Source organism: Sebastes umbrosus, chromosome 6 (assembly GCF_015220745.1).
Source record: "Sebastes umbrosus isolate fSebUmb1 chromosome 6, fSebUmb1.pri, whole genome shotgun sequence".
Taxonomy (NCBI): domain Eukaryota; kingdom Metazoa; phylum Chordata; class Actinopteri; order Perciformes; family Sebastidae; genus Sebastes; species Sebastes umbrosus.
In genome coordinates, this window is record NC_051274.1 from 5,320,991 (window position 1) to 5,347,614 (window position 26,624).

The 26,624-nt window shown below is 40.7% G+C and overlaps 2 protein-coding genes and 1 long non-coding RNA gene across 3 annotated transcripts; 2 read left to right on the forward strand and 1 right to left on the reverse strand.

Annotated features, from left to right (window-relative positions):
* Positions 1 to 1,627: 1,627 nt before the first annotated feature.
* On the forward strand, positions 1,628 to 7,800 carry htr6 (5-hydroxytryptamine (serotonin) receptor 6). Its single transcript, XM_037773671.1, has 3 exons — positions 1,628 to 2,830; positions 4,988 to 5,122; positions 7,418 to 7,800. Exons 1-3 carry the CDS (start codon positions 1,922 to 1,924, stop codon positions 7,772 to 7,774), a joined length of 1,401 nt encoding a protein of 466 aa, XP_037629599.1. The 5' UTR covers positions 1,628 to 1,921; the 3' UTR covers positions 7,775 to 7,800.
* A 108-nt stretch (positions 7,801 to 7,908) lies between these two features.
* tmco4 (transmembrane and coiled-coil domains 4) lies at positions 7,909 to 20,028 on the reverse strand. The gene is made up of 14 exons (XM_037773670.1): positions 19,900 to 20,028; positions 19,082 to 19,232; positions 17,881 to 18,055; positions 17,659 to 17,686; positions 17,439 to 17,568; positions 17,023 to 17,120; positions 16,602 to 16,745; positions 16,362 to 16,481; positions 13,906 to 14,070; positions 13,543 to 13,679; positions 13,153 to 13,237; positions 11,252 to 11,369; positions 10,424 to 10,541; positions 7,909 to 9,124 (listed from the first exon to the last, which is right to left on the reverse strand). The coding sequence occupies exons 1-14, from the start codon at positions 19,940 to 19,942 to the stop codon at positions 8,687 to 8,689; spliced, it is 1,950 nt and encodes a 649-aa protein (XP_037629598.1). The 5' UTR covers positions 19,943 to 20,028; the 3' UTR covers positions 7,909 to 8,686.
* On the forward strand, positions 15,423 to 26,324 carry LOC119490341. The gene is made up of 3 exons (XR_005207381.1): positions 15,423 to 15,433; positions 22,909 to 22,915; positions 26,145 to 26,324. It is a non-coding gene; the product is annotated as an uncharacterized LOC119490341 (long non-coding RNA).
* The last annotated feature ends 300 nt before the right edge of the window (positions 26,325 to 26,624 follow it).

The following is a 26,624-nucleotide window of genomic DNA, read 5'->3' on the forward strand; positions in this document are numbered from 1 at the left end:
GTTACCTTAGAATGAGCTGTTTATATCTACATAGGGAGCGGGTCCTCTCCACGGAGTCCAAAATGTTGCACCGCCATGTTTCTACAGTAGCCCAGAACGGACAAACAAAACTCTGTTAACTTTTCCTGCTTGGGTGGAGTCGATAACGTTACTCGCTCCCGTCGCCGCTGCTCTCTCTCTCGTGCTTCGCCACTCACTTCCCACGTACACGTACTCTACTCTTACAACAACTGGCTCTAGGGCCATTCATGTTTTCGCGTTGGCCATCGTAGCTCTCCAACACGCTTGGCACTCAAGAAAAGCTGTAATCGGCAACCTCACCACTAGATTCCGCCAGATCCTACACACTGTTCCTCCCCGCCACTTCAGTGTGCGGCAGCTTCGGGAGATGGACCTTCAATCAGCGGTTAGCTGTAACGTTAGCAACTCGGATTCAGCCAGCGCCGGGGGACTGCCCTGAGTCCCTGCCAGATCAGCAAACTATCTGTTGCTGCCGTGACACAGGTTAGACCCCCTCTTTCGCTGGGTGGACGAAATGAAAATACGAGTCGTTTTCTCGTTTCTGCCACTTTGGATATAATCCAAAAAAAATACTATCAAAACGTACACCATACAGCCCCTTGTTAGTGGTACAGTAAACACAATATAGACCGACGCCACATGTGAAGATGTATTCTGCGTATTCTTGCGTATATCTTACACCGTTACTTATATCCAGTGTGAGTCATTCAAACATGAAAAAGTCAGAGAGGGTGACTTCTTTTTCTATATATACGCTAATGGACCTTGCTACTGCTGCTCTAAAAAAGAAAAAGAAAAAAAACATGATCTATAACTTTTTAAATAGATCTCACACTCACTATGTCTATAAATTGTACACATGCCATGAAAAAAACAAAAACAATAATTGTCTTAATGTAAGTAAGGTAGAAAGCACAATTTCTAGAAAGTGCAAGCAGCACATCTTACCTTTTTAATGCCTTACAAACATACCATAATAGTTGTACCTCAGTAGTTAATAACACCATGACCAAACATGGAAAAAGACCACCCACACCAATTCCTATGCTGAAGAATTAGCATTTCTTGGCTGTGATTGTGGCATGGTTATGCATTAACAGCTCAATGCTTTGACACGCTCCCTCTCAGAAGCTGTGCGCTCCGGCTGGGAGGCGCGCTGGAGTGGCCGACACAGGGATTAACAGGAGCGAGGGATATAAAGGCAGCCTTACGAGGACCATGATACCTGTAGAGCACTTATGAACGGAGCCTTGCCTGCAAATGACTGCTTCACAATTTTGTGTCGGTTTCTGCTCCCTTGCGCTGTTTCTCAGAATAAAAGGACTTGTGAAAGGCAGCAGAGCTCCGGCTCCGCTGAGGACTTGCGGAAGCTGTACAATTCCACCTTTGTGAGGTGAGGTATTAATGCTGACAATTTGTCCTTCCTCTTTTCATCTTCAGTAGTTCTTCTCCCCGTCATAGCTCTCGTCGAGCTTATCTGTCTGTGTGCCCTCCTCCACTGACTGTCATCACTGTGACATGATGCTGCTTCGAAACCCTCTGTCAGCCATCGAATGGCTCATTCTGGCTCTTAGCTGTGGATGAGGCAGGGACGTGCTGGCCAGGATGGAGAGATGAGTGAAACTGTGTTAGTGATTTTGATCACTATACTGGTGGCGGTGGAAGTGAGCCCAGAGCACCTGGATGTATTCCTGCCAAAGGGAGATGGAGATATTTCCCCATGGAGAACAGTCCGGTTGACAGGCACAGGGTTGGATGGCTTCTCAACACGAGACCTTCTTTTTATTCAACAATGTCCCTAAAGTGAGAGCTTTGGCTGCACAGAAGAACTGGTTAAGGTGTGTAACATCTGCAGAGGAACCTTCAGGAGCTGGTTCACTGATTGTGGCCAACCAGCGCTATGGCTGACTCTCACTTGTCTGGCTCCATAGGAAGCTACAACAGCACCACCACCAGCGCTTGGAACATCACCGGCAGCGGCCCGTGGTTGCTGGCCTTCATGCTGACTGTCATCATCCTCATGACTGTCTGTGGCAACATGTTGCTTATCGCCGTGGTGTTCGCCCATCGCTCTTTGCGCTGCACCTCAAACTGCTTCCTGGTGTCTCTGTTCCTGTCTGACCTGATGGTGGCCCTGGTGGTCATGCCCCCGGCCATGCTCAACGTCCTGTGCGGGGCCTGGGTGCTGTGGCCGGCCTTTTGCCCCATTTGGCTCTGCTTCGACGTCATGTGCTGCAGCGCGTCCATCCTCAACCTGTGCGTGATCAGCCTGGACCGCTACCTCTTCATCATCTCGCCGCTGCGCTACAAGCAGAGGATGACCCCGCCGCGGGCGTTGCTCCTGGTGGGAGCTGCATGGGGGTTGGCAGCGTTGGCCTCCTTCCTGCCCATTGAGATGAAATGGCACAGCTTAGGCCATGGGAGTGGACACTCATCGGTTCCTGGGGTCAGCGGTAGTAACATCAGCTCTTACTCTGACACACTGTACCCAGCATCCTACTTTCAGCTGTCGCCATCAGGAGGCCTTTCCTTCCAGTGCCGCCTGCGGGTCACCCTGCCCTTTGCCCTGGTGGCGTCTGTGCTCACTTTCTTTTTGCCCTCCAGTGCCATTTGCTTCACTTACTGTCGGATCCTCCTGGCGGCGCGGAGGCAGGCGAAGAGGGTTGCAGCACTGAGCCACCCGCCGCACCCACATCCCTCTCTGGGGGAACCTTCCAGGCCTCCGTCACCTGGGGTTGCAGCAGGGCAAGCTCACCAGGACGGAGATGACTGCAGTCACCAGGAACCGCCTGTGTCACAAAATGTACCGGTAAGGTAGAGAGACCAAACAGTACAACAAAGCAGCCAGGGCAGATATATAGTGAATAAAACACTCAACAACCTCTGAGAGAAAGCCAAACTGAAATGCCTGATAAATAATCAGCAGTGTTGCTAAAATAGTAGACTGGCCTTTAAGTAGAGCGGACCGTAATGAGAGTAGGAGTTGAAAAGGTTGATTCTGTGAGTGGAGCAGGTGGCACAAAGATAATAACCAACAGATGTCCATCTAGAGTTCTCAAACTTGTCTTTTCCTTGACATTTTGAAGGTTTTATATAATACTTATTATTATGCTATTCCCTTAAAATGACAATTGTACTGTTGAAATCCACTCCTAAGTTCAATATCATCTAAGTGCAGCACTTATAAACCTGGAGATGTTAATTTTATGATTATGCATGCTTCAAGCGTAAAAAACCTACAAGAACACTGTTTCAAAGTGTTTTTTGACAGTCGAATTTGCATTTTCTTTTTTTACCTCTCCGCGACCTGAGTGTACACCCTCTTGACTGTACTGATGTGCTCAATTATATAAAAAAAATACCTTGGATTTGACCTGATTTGGAAGTATATCTGAAAGTATGTCTGACTCGGCCCAAACTGTTTTAATGTTTCATGAAGACTACTTTGTGTTCAACATCGTGGAGGTTTACAGTCTATCCAATGAGGCTATTTAGTATGAAATCATTCTGTCGTCATGGCAAATATCTAAACTGTAGTCATCATTATCAATCTAAAATCTATAATAATGCTGCAGCTAGTATATGATGTAGAGCTGAAAAATGTTTTGCTCTTCATTTATGAAAGGAAAGCAGAGATCAGTTGAAAGGGAAGATGTGTTAACCCTGCCCCCGAAATGTTAGAGAGACAAGTACAGACAGTGTCAGATGTGCTGCCCCCGTCTGCAAGGATCACAGCCTCACAGTCTGTCACTTTTGCCTGCAGTAAAACCACACACACAAACACACACACACACACACACACACACACGCACACACACACACCAGAACAGTCAGTTCTCAAAAAACTCAGGTGAATTTTAACCCCTTAACACACCATCAGAAGTAAATGTTTTGTCGACCTTCCGCTCACATAGAATGGAAGAGAACGGGAGGCGAATGTTAATTTTGTGCATGTTTGACCGTGCCTTAATGTTCAAACCTTTTATAGCTGCACCATTCCATCAAATGGAAATATGTCTTGTGCATAATTTTATACACATTTCCCCCAAAATTAGGCTACGCCTGATATTTTGGGGAATTTTACGATCTCCACTAAAATGTTTAATTTCATTTTGTGGGTTTCAGCAGCTGTTTGGCTGGATAAATATTGTAATGACTGGCCCACCGGTGAATGAAGTTTAAGGTATTTATAGCATAGCCTCATTTTTAAAAATATATATTTTGTAGGAATGGAAAAGATAAATAATCAAGAATCAAATATTTGCATTTGATCAAAATTTTAAAGGAATAGTTTTGGGAATGTGCTTCCATGCCGAGAGTTAGTTGAGAAGATTGACAAAGAACGTATATTGCAGAAGCAGAGAGACGAAATTCTGGTGTTTTTCTTTACAACAGCCGCTGCCACCATTGTGGACTGAAAATGTTTATTATATTTATAATATTTAATTGTTCAACACGGGCCATTTTGGTAGAATATGACAATAGAATATAAATAATTTTTTAGTTTTTAAGTTTCACTTTTGTTTTTACTTTTAGATGGACGTTTTACTGGCGTCCGGTGGTCGCTTTCGGTCCAAAATGGCGGAAGCATAGCTTCGCTGCTGGGCGCTGATGTTACAATGGAACGACCAATTGGCTTTCACTTCTTGGCAATATACGTTCTTTGTTTATACTTAGCGTACGTACATGAGAGTGGTATTGATCTTCATATCTAACTCTAAGCAAGAAAGCAAATACCGTAAGGGCATTTCCTAAAATGCGTGACAAATTTAGTTTATTAACTTGGTAAGCTTCAAGCTAACCACTAACTAAATACATAAAGGAAGCCAAAATGAATTAAAATAATGTAATTTGCTTGGCAAAGAGGGAAGCTTTTCCAAAATACTAACATAGGCAAGGGAGACTTGCATTGTGTATTTCTATATAATTAGGATTAACCCTTTCTGTTGTTCTCTACTGTCCACAGCCGTCAGTGACCAGTGAGCGTCGTCTGGCTCACAGGCAGGGTCGGAGGGCACTGAAGGCCAGTCTGACACTGGGAGTCCTCCTGGGACTCTTCTTCAGTGCTTGGCTCCCCTTTTTCATCACCAACATGGCTCAGGTCAGTACAGGGACCAGACACTGACTCTACCACAGATGTGAAAATGAAAAACATACAGGTAACACGACATGTTAGCGTCCATCTCATACAGTACGTCAAACAAATCTTGGATGTGAGATGCATGATCAGATGAGCTGGAGGAAAGGGGCGAATAGCTTCAATGTATCCAGGTTGCCTTCACCTGTGTGCACAGGCGAGTGTCCCTTTACATGGTGTCCCACCATTTAACAAATCTGAGGTTGTTTGTCTTTTTTTCTGGAATAGATCTCCTATTCCAGATATCTGAGTCACTCAGTTTTCTCACAAATTCTTATATGTGTGGTGGGCACCAACACAGTGTGAAATAAATGCAAAAGAAAGAAAGAAGAAAGGGGAAAAAAAACACTTGGATACCAGTCTATTTTTGTATTGGCCAGCCTTGGCGTCACAGCCTTGCCAAGCTATCCAACGAGGAAATAGATTGGCATTTCAGCTTCGTGCGGCTGACTCATACCAAAACCCAGAAAACAACACACCACAATGCCATTTATAATTGCTATTCTGTTTAAGTTGCAGATTTTGGTTTGATTTGACTGAGCACACACTCATTAGTCAGCGAACAAACATTGGCGGCCACGGAAGAACCTCGGCGAGAGTAAATGAATGTCGAAAAACAGCTTAATCTAAATTGGTAATGACACTTGTCCTGTTTTTCAAGCTTTCAATGATCCAGTCATTTTGATTTCCCATCTGTGCCCTCTCGCCTCTCCCCTGCATAACATCGAGCACAGAGACTTGACTGTGTCTGCGCTCTCCTTCCTTTTCACACTCAATGTGGTGTGTGAAACGCACCCCTCCTTTCTGTCCTATTCCCACCGCCTCCCTGTCTCATCTTCATAGTATTGGAAGCTCTCCTCTAACAGCTGTCTCCTCCTTCACTGTCCTTCTCTAAACCTAGTGGTTATGTTCAAGATCAGTGTTTTTAACAGCCAGACGCAAATGTCTTTACAAGTTCCACTCAGGGAAAATTAGATGTCCAATAAGTATAAAGAATGATGGACAGCTGTAGTGAGCAGCGTCTTATTCTGTTTTTGATGATTTCAGATTCATCTATTCCAAATTCATAGGGATCCTAAAGGCACAGAGAGAGTAAATAAATAAATATAAATAAATACATGATGAATAAATAAGTAAAGATTAGATTATATTTAATATTTTGTTTGTATTTATTTATTTATTTATCTACTTATTTCTGCATTTATTTATTTATTTGTTTATTTATTTCAGAGCTGCCTGTCCCGTAAATTACCTTGTTTTTGGATGATTCCAGGGACACAGAAAGTAAATAGACTGGAAAAAAAATATATGCAATAAATTATAGATAGATAAATGTGTACAATTAGCTAAAGATAAATCAACATGTTTCCAAAAAGCATATATCAATGAGTGGTCCAAAAAATAAACTTTTTGTTTGGCTTTTTGTTGTATTTAATTTATTTATTTCTGTATTTATTTTTATTATATATTATATTATAATATATATATTATATATATTATTTTGAGTTTTACCATAATTAAACCTCTGTTTTTGATGGAATAAATAAATAAATGTGAATTATAAATTTAGAATAAATAAATATACATTTAGCTAAAAAGGATAAATAAATTCATGAATGGACAATAAATGAATAAATTGATTTTTCTATACCTTATTTCAACTCATAAAACATTTGCAAAACCGATGTTTTGAATATTAGAATTTGTGCATTGTTTACATCTTTTTTTGTAATCCTAGTTTGCAGTCTTCTACTTCCTTTAACATCTTTGCTAATTGGTGAAAAGATTTTTATTATAAATAATACAATTTTAAAAGATATTTATTTATTCCTTTATTTCCTGATTTATTACTATATTTATTTATTTTTACGTTTTACCATAAATTAACCTCTGTTTTTTGAGGGAAGTAAATAAATAAATGTGCAATATAAATTTAGAATAAATAAATATACCGTTAGCCAAAAATGATAAATAAATACATGAATGGACAATAAATGAATAAAACATTTGAGCATTGTTCACATCTATTTTTTTATATTTTAGTTTGCAGTATTCTACTTCCTTTACTATCTTTGCCAATTGGCAAAAATATTTTTATTATAAATAATATGTTTTTTAATATATATAAATATATTTATTCATTTATTTAATTTTGCATTTATTTTTTCCTCATTTATTTTCAGATTTTTTCTGTTCCCATTTTTTTCTGTTTCTTCTGATGCTTTAATGCCTGTGATACTCTCCACCTTCTTCATTCAGGCAGTGTGTGAGTGCGTCCCCCATGCGCTCTTCGACGCCATCACCTGGCTGGGCTACTGCAACAGCACCATGAACCCCATCATCTACCCGCTGTTCATGAGAGACTTCAAGCGAGCTCTGGGGAAGCTTTTGCCCTGCTGTTCCTCGCAGTCCCCCAGAAGACCCTCACCGGCGCTCTCCCTCTCTCTCCGCAACTCAGGAGAGCCCAACATTGCCAGCAGAACCCCCTCTCCGCTGGCCTCTGACCCCACGCACCCGCCTGCCACCGCCACTGATGCCGTCAACCTGCTGGATGCCGAGCATGCTGGCATCGAGCTGCCTCTGCTGCTGCCCAACCAGGTCGACACCCTGGATTGAATAGCAATTATGGAAATGCTAACATGTTATGTCAGGGTTTATGGTGATTCAGGACAAGCATCGAGACTCAGAGCAATTCTTGATTTACTCACTGTGAGTTAACAGTTAGAGGCCTAAGAAAAATGATTTGAAAAAAGAATCAACATTTTTTTATTGTCACAGAAAAATGTCTCTCCACTTATCTTGAATTGTGCATTTCTTTCCAATTATGAAATATGGTTGAAGAACCCGATATAGGTGCATTACCGAAACAAAAAAAATCTCCAGTATTATCAGTGCCAGTAAACAATGTAACTAAACCCTGAAACTTGATGGTAAGCAGCGCTTCACATTGAAATGGGTGGAATAGAGAAAAGAAAGGCCTTGAAGACAACACATTCACTGAATTACCCCCGGCCTTATGGAAATTAAATGACTGTGATAATATCCATAGCAACCAGGCCAACGGATGAAAACTAGAAGGACAAGAGGAACAGAGATATCACCTATTTTGTAGCATCCTCTAAAACCTGCAAATTAATACTTACAGGTATCTGATCTCACAGTGGGTTTAGAAAATAAATTATGACACTATTTACAGTTTGTAAAAAAAAAATTACTTAATTTGCAAAATTCGAAATCGTTCTTAAATTATTACATTAGTCTAAAAACGACATTTCATGGCCAATTAATTCAGGGGCTTTTCACTTGAGGCAGCCATATGTGTGCATTGACTCTTTTGTCGTCTCTGGCATGTCAGTGTGTCGAGAATGGAATGAAGATTTTCTCCAACAAAGCTTTGATGCTGAAAAAGACTTGAGAAGAGGAGATTTTTACAGGGAAGCAGCCGGTCCAGTAACATGCTCTTTACAAGTTTGGCTGCCTTTGTTTGTGTGTGTGCTCCGTATTCCAGCGTGTGTCTTCCCAGCTCCATCATACGTGTTCGTTGTCAGGGTCGGCCTCCTCTGCGCCGTCACACGGGGCGTTAACAGCAGATGCTGTGTCCCCGTTAGTCGCATTCTCCTCAGAAGTAAGTGGTGAATTGTTCCTGTCTGATTCTGTGTCATTTAATGAGTCCAGCAGGTCTGAAATATCAGGGATATCCCAACCGTCACCCACCTCCTCTGTCTCTGCCACCTCTTTCGCGTCTCTTTCACTTTCTCCCGTAATAGTCTCAGCCTCCTCAGCTTGGTTTTGTGTCTCAGTCACTTGTTGCTCATCGGGGGTTTGGTCAGGGATGTCCACTGTCCCCGTTGTAATAATTACAGGCTGAGGAAGATCAAAGGAGGCTCCTTGGACTTCTTTGGTGGGAACTCCTACTGCCACCAAGATGGTGTCCATCTGCCGCATGTAGTCCAAGTGACCTTTCACCTGGGAAGCAGAAACATGCTTTTTACTGTCTCTGACTAAAAAGGACACACATGGAGAGGCAAAGCCTTCGTGTGGACCACCATGGGACCTTATTTTGGAAAAAATATGTACAGTAGTCAACAGGGAGAGACTTTTTTTTTATTATTCCGTTTGCATTGCGCCATGAATCACACATATAATGTTTGTCAATTTAAAAGATAATTTTGCAAGTTGAGAAAGTCGTTGTTTGTTGTAAAACTGTGGAAGTATCAGACTGTGAAAATACGATATTAGAAAGACTACACACCCAAAATTTGTTGTGTAAGTGACCCTCTCTGAAGCTACGATGCAAAGTGTGTTTCGTACTGGGATTGTACTCACACCAGCAACGGGTCTGATCGTTCTCTCTTCCCGGCTGATAAAAAGACCAGGAGTCACTGGATACATGCGTGGAACATAGCTAAATTAGCTACCGCTAGCTAGTGTTGGTGACGTATAATGTGCGAGACGAGTACACTGAGCAACTTCACACAAAACTAAATGATACTACCACAAACTGTGACTTTCTTGACTTGTAAAATGATCTTTTAAATGGACAAACATCATATGTGTGATTCATGGCGCAATTCAAACGGGATAAAAAAAAAATGTATGTCTCTCGCCGTTGACTACCGTATATAACTTTTTCGAAATATGGGACCACCGGAAGGGGCGGGACTTCGCCTCTCTATTCCTTTGTAAATTACAGTGTATCATGTCAGTTTTCTTATTCCTCACATTACATGAGCAGGTATATAGTGTACGGTGCTTCATACATGTCGAGTATCTCTTTCCTGTCTCTTTTTTAAATGTTCACTTGAGTGATATGTGAAACCTCTGATGCTCTACCTAGTTCTGTAAAGCATCGACTAGTTTTGTTGAACCAGATGTTGTCCACATGTTGACGTTTCATGTGGAATCATGTTGATTTACAGGGTGGCAGAAAGGCATTGCTGCAAACTGAAACAGACCAGCAGGGGCCTTATTTCTTTCTCTTTTCATTTTTATTTAAGCAATACAATTGTCTCTTTTAAAGTGCAAATAAAATTCTGTATTTAATAACATTGCATCAATTAGTCAAGGACCCATTTTATGACTTCACAGACTCTGTTCTAACAAACGAAAGTGACATTTTTTATCCTTGAAAAGTGTCAATGTGAGGCGACAACTGCATGTGTTTTTTTCCGAAGGTGAAAACCTTGAGACGATGAATAAGCTTCAGCTCATGTGTACTTGAAAAACTATTCATTAAACTAACTTTAAATATAAGCTCTGACTCACCACGGAGGAAAGATCCACATTGATTATACGCCGATCCTTGATGTTGATTGGCTGTAGCCCAGCAACAGACAGCTGTGCAACTGAACTTCGGTACAAGAACCCCAGCAGCCAGTCCCCTCTGACCGGCAGATAGTTCAGACAGACAGTCAGTTATTCATGAAATAATTAAATTACAAATCCTGCTGTCAAGGCCGTAGTTTCATAATCCAAAATATTGGACGTCAAACATACAATGACTAAACAGGGGGCCTCATGCATGAACCACTCGAACAGATTCGTTCTTAAGTGGCTTGTACGAGTGATTTAGGAGAACTTTACGCATTCACCAATTTTCTCGTATTTTGAATTTTCTCTTAGAGAGAACACAGTTTACGAGTTGTCCAGACCTGTCGTAGGAGCCATGTGCTGTTATCCAAACCGATGTTTTTTGCTCATGGATTGTATATTTCATTACAAATTATGAAAATAATAATAATAATACAAACAATCCTATATAAATTACACCTCAAAATTATGTTGACTGCAATGAATCTGCAATTCCAATTATAATATAATTATAAATGTATTCATTAACTTAAAGCAGCGGTAGGCAGAATGTTTTTGGCATCATTGGACAAAAATTCCATAATAACCTTTCAGCATATTGTAATTCAAGTGTTCGGAGAGAAAATTAAACTTCTGCACCTCCTCTTGGCTCTGTTCTCAGGCTTTAGAAAATCTAGCCCGTGACGGGAGACTTTGGCCAATCACAGGTCATTTCAGAGGAAGCCTTATATGAATATACATTTCACTCCATGCGTCATGACGGACAGAGCTGTGTTAGATTACCTGCAGTAGCCGTTGACTATTTTTCCAGCAACTACCTTGGCCATCCTCTCCCAGGCCTTTTCAGAGCCGTCCACAGGGGCCCCCAAGAGGACTACATCCTCCACCACTCCTTCACTACCTGAGGAATCACAACAACAACATGGGACTCAACTAGTTTGTCTGAACAATGTAAAAAAAAAAAAAAAGTTAGAAGATGAGCAACTGAATTTGGTTAATTGCCGTTCAATTACACAAAGTATAATCTCTATAAACAGATTCTGCATTCACATGTAGAATCTGTAGGCAACAGCACAAGGTTTTGGTACCGGAAGCGTTCTGGTTTCAGATTGTAGTCCGAGCAGTATTGACCAATCACGTTTGAGCGGGCTTTGGTTGAATGCAGGTAAACGGTCCGGGTGGAGAGCAAAAGTGGAGGAACACATTGGCCGAAATGCAATCTCAGAACCCACCAGCTATCGTCTGACGATGATTTAGCTTTTTATTGGTTTGAAATTAGCTTGTACAGTAAACTTGTAAAACAACGTCGTACACGTTGTCTCTCAACTCCAGTCTTGTGTCTCAAGTTTCTAATCGGACTGTTACCAATGAGCAGTGCACAGAAAAGGTAGTCTTGGCCCAGATATCTGCTGGCTACACCAGAACCGATGACATATAGCTTCTTTTTTTTATTTTTTATAATACTTTATTTTAAATCTGTTAACAATACAATAAACAAAACAATAAATAGGTAAATACATATAAAGGAAAGGAAGGGAACATAAATAAAAAAAACATACAATGAAATAAAATAAAGTAACAGTACATGCCAGGGGTCAATATAAATTAATAAATACAATAAATAATAAATAGTAACTTAAGTAAAAACATCCGCTTTACTAGCCTTTTTGTTTTTTGCTGAAGTAATTGTCCTAATATATAGTTCCATTTCTTTCTAGAAAACCTTATAGTGCACCAAAAATACAGCCCCCTTGCCACCAGAGGCTTATCTGTTGTCAAACCGGAAGCCGATGGGTTCTGAGATTCCACAAGGTATAACCACATTAAATGCTCATTTTTTTAGAGCCGTCATCATAACCATTCTACTCTGCCTCACCAGGGACTCACTTTTAAAAGTCACGAGTTCAACCCATTGATATCTCACATACAACATAGGCCTACACGTGTACAGCTATTTTTAAAAATGGATATATTCCTCTACGTTTTGGCCACATGCAAATGGAGTTTTGGTTCACAAAAACAGATATTTTTGAAAATGCCTTCTAAGGTGCAGATTTTTAAAAACTTTGGTTTCTTTGTATCTGTGTGGACACGATGTCCTCTCCTAATTTCGCACAAAGATGGCAGAATACCGGCTTTTTTACGTTTTGTAAGCACTGCTCGGACTAATTACTACTTTACATTTGAAAAATGTTCCAGTCACAGGAAGCCAAAGCAGGAACACATTAAACATGTCAAGGCCGAATGATGATTGAATGTGCTTTTGGGCGATTGAAGGCGAGGTTTGAAAGCACTCTGAAGAGCTATGGACAGAAACTTGAATGACCTCCCTTTTGTCATTTATGCATGTAAAGAGACAGTTGATGACAGCAGTGATGAGTCATGCAGTTCGACCAGGAATCCCAGCCCCCCCACCAACAATAACTGTTATCCAACTGACTGTAATGAAGCCGAAGGAAACGGAGTAAGAAGGGTGGTCTCACTTGTGGTGACGTAAATATTACAGCGAGCGTTTGGAGGCATTTTTGCGTTCGAGTGTGGACGGAGATATTTTGTCAAATGAAGGTCGTGTGGACAGACTTTATTTTTAAGCGGAGGGGAAAATATCTATTTTTAAAAGTGCATGTGAATCCAGTTCCAATGAGTAATCAAAACACGGTTTATCCACAGAAAGGTGTTCATACCTTGGTCATTGGCCAGCTCCTGTAGGCAGTAGTAGATAACTCTGGCCCCAAGACTGAAACCTATGAGGCTGACAGGCCGCTTCCCCTTCAAATACAGAAAGAAAGAGAATTCTGAAGTAGCTTTCATCTTCCTAGTGTTTACTGAACATCATATTTCAGGTTAATAAATATAGCATTTTCATTTCAAGTTTTGTTCCCATATTCTAGAAGTCCTTCAAAGAAATATCTAACAGAAACATCATGGTTGAAGTTGAGCAGTTAATAACGTGTACACAAAACGGACCCTAGACCAACTAACTAACTAACTAACTAACTAATCTAGAGCAATAGCTGACACAATACTGTGGTGCATTACGGTGTCTTATTAGAGGTTGAGAGGTAGTATGATACCTGCTGTCTGCTTCTCAAGACCTGCGCCAGGTGTTTCCCCACCTCAGCTGAGCGGGTCAGACAAACACACCAGGGGTTGTCGATGACGCTGGCTACTGCCAGCAAAGACGCAGGCCACGTCAGAGCCGCCACGATGCCTGGACAGTGTGATGGTGTAAAAGACATCAACACAGTACCATGCGAAAGTTGATACAACAAAACAAATAGGCTAGAGAATATAGTCGGGATCGTTTAACAGAAATCATCACCACCAATACATCAATGTCCCAACCGAAAATATTTCCCCACAAGCACAAACACTCCTGTTATCAAATACAGATCCACAGAATAGACTAAGTGCTTCCTGCATGGCCATCCTCCTACCTGAGAGCACCGTGTACTTGAGCGCCTCCTGGGCCACCATGCTGACCAGCCCATCCAACAGAGAGGCCATGGCCGAGCCCAGATCCCTGAGGAAACGGGACTCCCACACCAGGCAGTACTGTTCCCCGCACTCGCCCAGGCTGCCCCACGGGGCCTGGAACGAACCTGGAAGACAGCGCTTGTGTTTTTATTTAAGGAAAGCACTGAGCAGCACTTGTAAGTGTAAGTGTTTTTTAGCCGTTTTATGTGAAAGGGGTACTGAGCTTGTAACAGAGTGTATTTTAGTGGGGGAAGAGAGCTGCATTGTTTTATGCAAAACGTGAGTGGATTGTTTGCATAATCTCGGGTGGACACTCTGGTATAGTTTTAGAACATTATGTGCAGAACTGTTGCCCAGCAATCCCGTCTAAGTTCTTCTCGCGTTTAATATTTGTGTTCTTCCTCGTTTTTTGCAACTACTTCAACACCGTTCAAGGCTTTTGAAAAATATGTTAAAGAGGACCTATTATGCTTATTTTCAAGTGCATACTTGTATTTTGGGTTTCTACTAGAATGTGTTTACATGCTTTAATGTTATGTTAAATCACTTTACCTTTCTCATACCAACTGTGCTGCAGCACCTCTTTTCACTCACTGTCTGAAACTTTCTGTAAAGCTGATTAAAGCTGCAGTGCGTAGAAATCCGGAAAACGCAAAATCCTGCATCCCCTCGAGCTGCTCTCTCCTCTCTCTCCTCTCTCCGCTATCCCCTCTCTGTCCGAAGCCCCTCCCCCCACACGAGAACGGGCATATGCACGCGCTTCATACGTGCTCGCTACATCTGAGGAGGCTACCGCAGCGAGCTACACATTACCTTCTAACGACATCAACAGTTTGGACTGTCTTTTTGAAAGTCTGTCTTTCTTTTTTTGGGTTGTTTTGAGGTGTAGGCAGTTGCTGCCAATGCTGGAATAGCAAGCTTTCCAGTAGGTTGTTCCGCCATTGACCGAGGCTTTCACTATCTGCAGAGACCAGACGTGAACGCGCATCTCCTTTTGTGGAACAGCCAATAGGAACGCTCTCTCTGAAATGCCCTGTGATTGGTCAAAGTCTGCCGTCACGGGCAAGATTTTCTAAAGCCTGTAAACAGAGCCATGAGGAGGTGCAGAGGTGTAGTTTTCTCTCAGATCACTTGAATTACAATATGCTGAAAGGTTATTATGGAATTTTTGCCAAATTATTCCAAAATATTGTTGCCTACTGCCACTTTAATAGGGACAACAATTTCTGAAATTGGTCCAGTACTGAGGGGGAGTGCTGTACACAACAGCCACTCATGGGCAATAATGTAATCATATTAGGGCAATTTGGCACCGTCATTTACATCCACTAAAAGTGCTTTTTGCCACCGACAGGCTGACTGATTGTTATCATAAGTGTCTGACATTATGGAAAGAGTCTCGCTCAAGGAGAAATCTTACAAAGTGACGTGTTGCCGGAGGACAACAGTGGAAATGCGAGTGTCAGCCATGCAGAGTTTTGTGTTGTAGTTTTGTCTGAGTACAGAAAGCGTAGCCTAGTAAAAGATTTTCAATGTCATGGCTGAATATTGAGATGATTTCAATGTGAGGTCTTTGAATTCGATTACCGCCCGTATTTATTTGAGCCAGACTGTACGGATGAAGAGCTCCTACAAATTGAAGAGCGGACGAGAGCGGGGCAACAGGCAGAGGAGGGGTGAACCAGCTGCTGCAAGGCCACGAATCTCGGGAGAATGGTGGTGTTCCTGTGGGTGCTGTGACCCTATGCCCACAGAGAAAGGATGCTGTAGAGTGGGACCTGTTGCTCACATTTTTCAACGAGACTTCTCCTTGAGCCGGATTTGGACACAAAACCAAACAGACCAAATCAAGCGGAAGGTAAGAAAAAGGTTTTATTTCTCTGTACAGGTCCTTTCCATAATGTTGTCAGATACATATAATAACAATCTGAGCCTATCAGTGGCAAAAACAAGCACTTTTAGTGAACGTGCAATTGCCCTCGCAGCTTGTTTCGTGGCTGCCGGTAACAGTGTTATCCCTCAATACTGGACCAATTTCAAAAATTGTTGTCCCCCAAAATACCCTAATTACCCTTTAAGAGGCTTAACTTTCATGGCAAAGACAGCTAGTGGAAGGTAGAATGATTTGTTCTGATTTCATCACACACACTGTACATGTCCAGTGTAGTTGTAGGGTTAAATTCAGCTGTTATGTTGCCATGATGTCTGAAGATTAACCTCTAAACACAACTTATCAAAAGCAGGCAGTCCTATCTGGTTATTTCATCCATGAAAATGTAATATACTATGATATATATATTGATATTGCCATGTAAATTTAAATATACATGATAGAGGATTTATCCATATCTACCTCACCTAATCAGTGGAAATTGTAAGTGGTTGTAGTGAGACAGGAGAAGCTGTATTTACTTACTGTATTTACCACCGCAGAGCCAACCTGTCACTGCGATGGTCAGGTGAAGTTGCTTCCCAGATCTCAGTGGCAGGAATTCAAATTCCTCTATCGCCCCGACACGCTTATTCATCTTATAGCCTGGAGAAACAACGAATGGAAATGAAACAAAGGTAGTAATCTAGAAGAAGACAAAGTTCAGCTCAAATTCTAAAGATAACTTCTTTCCACACACAATCATGTGTCTTCCAACGCTCTTACCCGTCAATCCAGCTCCTGCTGCTCCAAATAAGGAGGCTATGATTGCAATGCCAGTGGCTGAGCCCAGAGCAGCAGCTCCTCCGGCCCCCAGCACAGCACCGGCCCCTGCTGCCACCAAGGGGGCAGCCAGACCACCTGTTACACCTGGCGAAGGCACAAAGAGTGCAGTCAGTACAGATATCTGTAAGGTGAAGCCTTTTAGAGAAAACTAAAGTATACAGAGGGAAAAATACGACTCTTGGAAGTGTGAGCTGATGCAGTCTTCGTGCATTATTCTGATAGTCCTAACACTCTATGGTGATTTAATTATCAGATGATTAACTTATCAACTGAAGTTCATATATGTGTCCACATAAGATACTAGATGTTTCAAATGTCCATTTAAAGTTTTCAAAAGCTCTTGAAGCAGGAAAATAATCACCAATCACAGTTCCTCCTCCCACGGTGGCTAGTCCAATGAGGAGGTAGCGTCGTAACTTCCGTCCTCTTTCTCTCCTCAGCCGCCGAGAGGACTCCTCTCTAACGGAAGCAGAGTCACACAGATCATCTGTATCAGTTGGAATATTCATGGATTCTAAAAATGTCAAATGACTCTTCTAAAACAATAAGCTGCTTGTTAATGCCAGACAACAACTATCTTTCATGCTATCATTTTGGATACAAGTGTGAATACCATGCACGGTGTTGTTTAAACAGTCTGACACACACACAGGATTCGGCAAAAAAGTCAAGCTAAGACAGAACATATTATCATTAAGTATGTTAAATTAACTGAGGCACCGTGTAAACATAGCAACGGACTCACAATTGTCTATCATGTATCCAAACACAACTTACTCGCTCTCCTCTCCTCCTTCCCTCAGCCTCTCTCCTAATGTTTCCTCGAACTCCTCCAGCTGCTGTGGAAAGACCCGCAGCAGAAAGCTGACATGACGGATGAGAACCCTCGATCTGGCATCATACTGGCCTGAGTACACGACAGACCATCGAAGTTATAAAGTAGCAATTTATACCAACTTAAAGTAGATCAGCCATTCATTCATCAAAGGATTCTTACCGTCTTTGACAGAAAAAGACACCAGATCCTGTAATACAAAGTGAAAGCTGGTTATAATTTGTTGGTTTGTAGAAATACAGACACAAGTACATATACATATATAGTAAAATACAATTTAATTCACGTTATTAAAAATAAAGCAAAAAGCTTAATTGTTCTGTTAGCATGATCAGTTGTGAAACAGTCCTATTAAACCACAAAATAATAGAACTCAAGTGACACCTGTATGATGGGGGTGGACCCAGAAGCCAGCAGTGGTTCGGCCTCTAAGATGGAGAGGAAGGTGTCGGAGCCTTCGAAGCCCAGGCCCGACAGGAAAGCCCCCATAACCGGCATCACCGACTCATCCAGGTCCAGCCAGCAGACCAGGCCCTGCAGATACTTCTCCCTGAACACACTGAGAAACACGCAACGGCTCATCTCCTCACATCCACAGTTCAGTTAAAGCATTATTCATTTACAGTTTAGTTGAAACTTTAATAATGCACAGATATTATTCACAAGGGGAAGAAGTAAAAGCACCTTTCAGAAATGTTTCATTTGCGCAGAAAAATAAATAAATAAAAGGTCAGTCCTCATGATTTCTTGGAGGTTGTAACTGGATACTGCTGCTCACATTTTTTCAAAATTGAATAACAAATATTTGGAAAATTTCTGGATGTCTGAAGAATTCCTCTCTCTCACCCACTTAAATTTGACCTTGGTGGATCACCACATGCACAACTGCACATGCAAGTCCAAATTTGATTTTGTAGTTTTTATCATTATGGAGAGCCAAGACCAATTTATCTAGATATATGTAACAAAAACATAATTAAATCAAAGGTGTGTTCAGGACTAGTATCAGGTCTTAATGATAACATTTGTATGAAGACGAATATTTAAAAAAAGAAAAAGAAAATAAACATCCACAGAGCCTTTAGAAAGGTGCCAAATAAAAGTATGGTTTTTTCCTGAAAAAAAATATATAATGATTGTGAATTAATAATTTAAAAAATGTTGGCCGGTCCAAAAAGAATGTTTTGTTTATCTCTGTGGAAGATATCTGACGTTTGGCTTCCACTTCTAACGAGGCTTGTGAGCCAATAGTATAACGACGTTGGCATCACACGGTATCTCTGGGTCATCAGTTAGTGTGGAAAAAATGGATAAATGGCTGAGATTGACGGTAAGTGCCTGGCAACGACTTGTTGTGAAGTAAATGCAATGGAACAGGGGAGGGAGAATGTGACATCTAGTGGCTGAATGTTCTCAGGTGTACCTTTAAATAATATGTTAGGTGGATTTAGGCAAAGGTGGATGGTAGGTTTTTATCTTACCAGAAAAAAATAAGCTCTCTTCAACACAGTGACTACAGTGATATTACTAAGAAGAACAAACACACATAATGTCATGATGACATCATCCTTCATGGCTCTGTTACCTGTTCTCAGGTCCAGTAAACAGCTGGCCCAGAGAGACACCACACAGAGCAGCATAAGCAAACCGACCCTGTTCACTCAGCTGTCTACTGATCCTTGCCTCTGGGCTGGAGTCACGTGGGACATCTGATGTTGTTCCTGCCCCCCCTGGATCTAAATGGAAAAAACGTAATGATTAACTTCAGGTATCATATTGATTCACATGACAGAAGAAACTGAAAAACAAACTAGTAAAAACCTCAAAATGTATGGTATTTGCATTTGAGGTTGCACAGACAACATGTAAGATTATTTTAAATGCTGTTTGGTGGATCACCTGCATGCCGAATTTATCAGAAGACCCCAATGATTGATATGAGGTCTTATGACATATAATATATGTTAATGTCACCTATGAGAAACGTAACTTCCCCAGTTTTTGGTCGTAGTTTGGTGTGACGCTTCTTTCTACTCTTGCAGCTCATTACAGGTAACGGAACTAAACCAGGTTACTGGAGCCTTACTTTGTGCTTCTCATCATGTCTCTGATGAACTGACCTGAATTCAACATGCAGAGGCTGCTAAAGTGTGATCCACATGATTTCTCAGCATTCTTTATAGCTGTAACTTAAGATAAAGCCTGTGTAACTTAAACCAGTGAATCTCAACAACACAACACACTTCCGTTATGTCTGCTGGAAACAGCTGTCTGCATAGTCACCCTGCTGCTTCAGCCAGTTAACCAGCTAAAGTTCACTGGTAACTTTTGATAACGTCGTCAATTTAATAACTTACTCTACTGTCGCACTGGGGTAAATAATAAACGTATTGAATGTGTTACCTGGAGTAAACTCAGTGTCCGTACTTCTCTGTTTCTCCTCCATGTTGTTCACAGATGTCTCAACACTGTACTCTAAACTGTTGCTGCCTTCACGTGTTCCTCCTGAGCTCTGACTTCTGACAATTACACGTTAATGGCACTGACTCGTTCACGGTTCAAACAAATTGTGATGGTAATTAATTGGTAAATATTCCCCAAACCACCAATGCAATAAAACATTTCCTGAGGATGTTTTCATCTTCAATATCAACCCGCACAGAGCTTATTTGTGCTGGATTGATAAAATGAAGAGGAGAAATGCATAATGGAAACGCGTTTAATGATATGATTAGTATGTTACTTTGAATAACCTCTTGCATATGTAGAATTGTTACCACCCAGTAGTAGCACAGCTTCAAAATGCTGCTTTCTGTGTCACAATTAAAACTTTACTGGGTCATTCACACGGTTGTTCATATTTAATAATAATATTTCCGACTGTCCTTGAAGCCATCATTTGTTTGCAACCTTTGAGTGACGTATCGTCCACGTACGCTCTGGACGGGGCAGATGCAGAGTTGGGGGTGTGTTCACGACTGACACGTTTTGGAAAGTTTTTGTCAGAGAAATTGATATTAAGTTGATGAATGACACATGTTTAGGTCAGGAATGAGAAGTTATGTGCCAAGTGGAGCGCCTAATTTTAACAATGCTTTACACAGAGAGGCGGGAAACCAGTGAAACCCTCTTATAGTGACACAAGATCCAAAATCAGAGCTACAGCTGCTGGCCAGCAGGTGTGAGTGTAACATAGATTTTCCCCAGTAATTTTGTTAGTGATATTGACTGGAAGAAAGTTTGGTCCTTACCACAAAAGTTCCTTCTAACTAATAAGCTAAAAGAGGTGTCATTTACGTTGATCCACAGATTCTATCCAGTGAAACATTTCTAACAAAAGTTAAAGAGTGACATATAGATTAAATTGTTCCTTCTGTGAATCCCATCCTGAAACTTGCTCTCATTTATTCTGGTCCTGTAAATTTACATGTGAGCTGTGGAAAGATGTCAACAATTTTATACTTGTTAACGTTTTCTCAGATTTTGCACCGTACTATAGAAATATTATATTTGGTTGCTATGATTACATTGACAAAGACAGTAATGCATTTTTTCTTATTAATTTAATTTTAATTCTCGCTAAGTTCCACATTCACAAGTGTAAATTTACCAACTTCTTTGTATTTATGAAAGAAATGGATCTATATCTGTCAACAATTTCTTCCTCACAAAACAAAAAAGCAATGAAAACAATGAATGTATGCAATATCTTTAAAGTTTTTTAATGAAATTATTGTCATACTTCGCATGGTCTTTTTTGTTTGTTCTTTTTTCTTTTTAATTTTATGTTGGTTTTGTTTCATTTCTGTTGTCCTTTTATGTTTGGCACAGCTCTTTGTTTATGTTTTCGCTATGCTTCTTCTGTATGTAAATGATTTTAATGTTTTCCACTGTTATGTAGACTGTCATTTTGAAATAAAAAATAAAAAATAAAACAAAACGAAACAAAAAAAAATCTTCCCACCACATATCCTTTTTCTGCAGCTCTGGCCCCACCACAACCCTGATTATACCAGCTATTATTGTTGGTCACTTAAATTATCAGATTTTTTCATAATGTAGCATAGATTATTATATATATATCAAATTGAATGATATGCTATGCCTTTTTTTTCATTTGTTCGCCTTCTATTCACGCATATTTCAATTTGTTCAGAGTTCTTCCAAGGTCATGTATGACTGTGTCTGCCATCCGCAAAATGCTTTCTCTCAGATGCTAAAGGCAGCACATCATCAGGAGGAGGATGGTTGCCAGCCAACCAGCTTCACTCAAGGACATGGTCACGGAAGCACACTGGAATAAATCGATAAGATGTTGCCAATGGCTAAGAATGCAACAGAAAACGTCATTGTTCAATGGTGTGTGGTTAATACGTGGGTTTTAACAGTGGCAGGGTCACAAGCATGAAGAGAGAACAGCAAGAGACACTTAGAATAGACCAAGGACAATGTATTTCGATTGACTGGGGATGAAAGTTTATGTGCAAGGGAGACATGCCTATGAGTCATACAGTAGCTACCATACCCAGAATGTGTATGTGTAGTATTATACTACATAGTATAGTATGACATAGTGTACTGCAGTATAGTACATTACAGCATGTGTATGATATGGTATAGGCCTAGGCCCAGTATAATATACTATGTGTATGATGTAATAATATAATATAGTATTGTAAAAGGATAGTAAAATATCTATAGTATAGTACAGTATGTGTGTAGTATGATATAGTAGGACTATAATATTATATAGTGTAGTAAAAGTATAGTAAAGTGTAGGATAGAATAGCACAGTGGTTTTCAAAGTGGGGTCCAGGGACCCCCAGGGGTCCTTGAGGGGTTCCCAGCAAAAAAAGGGGATTAATTTATTTTCACCATAATTCCCTCCATAAGTAACAAAATGACAGGATGTATGACTATTTTAGTCATGGGTTTCCTGCACTTTCTGTAATAAATAGGGCTGTCAATCGATTAAAATATTTAATGGCATGATTGTTCTTAGATAATTGTGATTAATCACAAATTAAACACACATTTTTTATCAGTTCAAAATGTACCTTAAAGGGAGATTTGTCAAGTATTTAATACTCTTATCATCATGGGAGTGGGCAAATATGCTGCTTTATGCAAATGTATGTATATATTTATTATTGGAAATAAATTAACGTCACAAAACGATGATAAATATTGTCCAGAAACCCTCATAGGTACTGCATTTAGCATAAAAAAATATGCTCAAATCATAACATGGCAAACTGCAGCCCAACAGGGAACAACAGCTGTCAGTGTGTCAGTGTGCTGACTTGACTATGATTTGCCCCAAACTGCATGTGATTATCATAAAGTTGGCATGTCTGTAAACGGGAGACTCGTGGGTACCCATAGAACCCATTTTCATTCACATATCTTGAGGTCAGAGGTCAAGGGACCTCTTTGAAAATGGCCATGTCAGTTTTTACTCGCCAAAATTTAGCCTAAGTTTGGAGCGTTATTTAGCCTCCTTCGCGTCAAGCTAGTATGACATGGTTCCAATGGATTCCTTAGGTTTTCTAGTTTCATATTATGGCAGTATCTTCACTCTTTAAAACTGAGCCCGCTACAACCTAAAAATTGTAAGTTTGCATTAATTCGTTAAAGAAACAGGTTATTATTGTGTTAACTTTGACAGCCATATCAATAAAATATCTAAAAGCAAAAATGATATCAGATGGGGAACTATGGGACAAAATCCAATGGGGGTCCACGGTCTAATTTGTGTCCGTTTGGGGGTCCTTGACGTGAAAAAGTTTTGGAACCAATGGTTCATATAACTCTCTGATCTCTGTTCTGCTGATCTCTGACTTTCTCTGGGGTATTTTCAGACTGTGTGGCTGCTCCTCTCCCACACCCACTCCTTTCCCATTTGCTTCATCAGCTCCAATTTGCTGTATATACTTGGCACCGCTCTCACCTCCCTTCACGTTTTCCAGTCTGAATTCTGTGTATTGACAAGAGATCAAGGCAAACACCGGAAAAGCATGCAAGGGCGGATTAAACTTCCACCAGGTCTTCGTGTGCAGGAACTGTTAGTACAGCGTAGGTACTTTGTCAAAATAATATCCTGGCCTTGTCACAGAGGAATCTCCAAACCTACGTGTGCTGTATTTGTCTGTCTCTAAAAGGCATCCTGTTTATACGCCCACTGAACAGTCTCTAGAGTATCATAAACAAGACTTTATATGTAGCAAAGCCACTGCTTGATTACAAATGATAGCGCATCTTTATTTGGAATGTCTTTCTTGCATAGTATAAAAATGATTTCTATATTAAACACAACAAGTGCAACATATACAACTAACTGTTCTATGATATACAGATAAGAAGCATTGTTGAATAGGACCCGTATGGGTTCTCATTTTACAGACTTGCCTAGACTTGATCAGGGAAAAATAAAAGCCCAGTCTGACTTTGAAAACCTTGAGTGTTGAAAAGCAGCGATAGAAAAGATCATATGAAGTGAACTCCTGCTACCTTATGGAAGCCCATTTCTGCCACTGTGATGGAAAAAAAAGATCTTGTAAGTCATTATAATGAGAAAATATCTTAGAAATTAGTTAGCATCTCAAAATTATGACTTAGTATCACAAAATGATGAGAAACTTTCTCAATATTTTCCATTTAGTAACTCAATATTTTGACTTAAAGCTGAAGTAGGTGAGATTTGAGCCAATATGATTAAAATGTTTTATTTTTATAGAACGGTCGCTATATCGTGACAGTAGTACATGAAACAGATAACCTGAAAAAAATCATGTTCCTCTGTGACCTCCGGTGTCCTCCGGTATTTCATATACCGGAGGAAAACAAGCAGTCAGAACTGATCTGAGACCTGCTGTCCAGCTGCTGTCTATGAGAGCCGGCTGTTAATCACTCGCGAACTTCGACCAACCGGTCAAACTAGGCTGCGCTGATCAATTATGAATCAATATTATGTTACTGTAATGCCTATTTCTCGCCTTAAATGTAAATGCGGCAACCATTGTGAAATCTGTTGAAGGAACGCCAAGTTCCAGTCACATGACCGGAGCACAGCCAATAGGAACGCTCTCTCTGTGAAATTACCTGTGATTGGTCAAAGTTTTCTAATGCCTGAAAACAGAGCCATGAGGAGGTGCAGAAGTCTAGTTTTCTCTCAGAACACTTGAATTACAATATGCTGAAAGGTTATTGTGGAATGTTTGCCCAATGATGCCAAAAATATTCTGCCTACTGCCACTTTAATATCTCAATATCAATCAATATCTCATTTTGACACACTAAATGAAAAGATACTAAGTCATTATTTTGATATATTAAGTCAAAATATAGTTACTAATTTAAAATGTTAAGATACTAAGTCATTATTTTGAGGAACTATCTCATTATTTTGAGATAGTTTGTCATTATAATGATTCACAGGATCTTGAAGCTGAAATGGGCTTCCATTGTCCTTTGCATGCAATTCATTTGTACTCCTGTGCTCAACATCCTTGGTAAACAGTGCTAACACTTCTGCTGTTAGCAGTGTTGACTTCTAGTTTCTGGGGTGGCATTAAAATAACAGTTTCTACAATCTGAAATGCAGTGTTACCAGTGTTTTGCATCACTAAATATTGAATGGGCTTTAAAGGACCAGTGTGTAACATGTAGGGGGATCTATTGGCAGAAATGGAATATAATATTAATAAGTATGTTTTCTTTTGTGTATAATCACCTGAAAATAAGGAATCGTTGTGTTTTCGCTATAGCCGTATATCTACATAGCGAGCAGATCCTCTTCAGTCATGTCTAGAAGGTAACCCGTAAATTGCGAAATCTGATCTGAAATCTGCAAAAACTTGCAAAAACTCTCGCGAGACTCGCTGCCCAACGACCTATAATCGGAACTATTCAAGGTCAATGCCTGATCACAACTATTCAAGATCAATGCCAAACCTTAACTATGCCGCAAGGGTTTCCCTACTTGTGGGTTCCCTTCTAGACACGACCGGTCTTATCCACGGAGTCCGCCATGTTTCTACAGTAGCCCAGAACGGACAAACCAAACACTGTTAACATTTCCTGCTTGGGCCGGACTCGATAACGTTACTCGCTGCTGTCGCCGCCGCTCTCTCTCTCTTGCTTCACCACTCACTTCCCACATACACACACACTCTACGCTCTGGCTCTGCTCCGAATGACATACGCTACTCTAACAACAACTGGCTCTAGAGAGCGCCATTCAACTTTTTGCGTCGGCCACCGTAGTTCTTCTACACGCTTGGCACACGGGAGAGGCTTCAGTTGGTTGCAATCTGCTACCTCACCGCTAGACACCGCCAGAGTCTACACACTGCTCCGTTAACACTGTGAAAATAATTCTACTGCGACAATTAGTCGATCAAAAATAATTATCTGCAACTATTTTAAAGGGACTCTATGTAAGAATCAGAAATTGTTTGTTAACAATGACACCTGTGGCTGTTAAATCAAAGACAGTCAGCATCCTGTTGCTCGCGCTTGTGCTCGCACTATGTAGACGCGAGCGAGCATCGGTCAAAACAATGAGGCGACATACATGAGACTGAACATGATTGACAGCCAAAACCACAATATTACTATATATTTCACATGCTTGGCAGTAATGTTAGTTGTGGTGGGGGCTGGTCATTTGTTTGTGTTAGCGGACTCCATTTCTAACCAAATGTTAGCTATCGTTGCACACTATCGGCCCTGTAGCGGAGCTGAAGAGATTAAAGGCACTCGCAAGTCACATCCGCTGATAGAGGAAACCCAGAAAGTCGCAGAAGGTTTCATTTTTTAGGTTAGGTTACAACCAGTTCACACATTGGCAATAAAAAACGATTAAAAATGTTTAAATGTGTAAAAACTTACATACAGTCCCTTTAATAGAAATTAAAATAACCAAGAGGCCAAAAACCAAGATGGCGATGGCCATAATGCCAAACTTCAAAACGGCAGTACACAAATCAGTGGGTGATGTCACGGTGACTATGTCCACTTCTTACAGTCTATGCTAACAGCCAATACTGATACTGTTTACCAACCAGAGGAGCTTCAGCACCTTTTCCAATAAGACACTCGTTAACCTTTAGCAGCAGCCTCCACGC

What these genes read in the sequence shown, in the direction of transcription:
- htr6 (XM_037773671.1), top strand. Translation starts at nt 1,922, where the DNA reads ATGGCTGACTCTCACTTGTCTGGCTCCATAGGAAGCTACAACAGCACC. An exon ending in CTGTGTCACAAAATGTACCG is followed by an intron (nt 2,831 to 4,987) that starts GTAAGGTAGAGA and finishes TACTGTCCACAG; the next exon opens with CCGTCAGTGACCAGTGAGCG. An exon ending in TCATCACCAACATGGCTCAG is followed by an intron (nt 5,123 to 7,417) that starts GTCAGTACAGGG and finishes TTCTTCATTCAG; the next exon opens with GCAGTGTGTGAGTGCGTCCC.
- tmco4 (XM_037773670.1), bottom strand. Translation starts at nt 19,942, where the DNA reads ATGGAGGAGAAACAGAGAAGTACGGACACTGAGTTTACTCCAG. An exon ending in GGACACTGAGTTTACTCCAG is followed by an intron (nt 19,233 to 19,899) that starts GTAACACATTCA and finishes TTTTCCATTTAG; the next exon opens with ATCCAGGGGGGGCAGGAACA. An exon ending in AGCAGGAGCTGGATTGACGG is followed by an intron (nt 16,482 to 16,601) that starts GTAAGAGCGTTG and finishes TTGTTTCTCCAG; the next exon opens with GCTATAAGATGAATAAGCGT.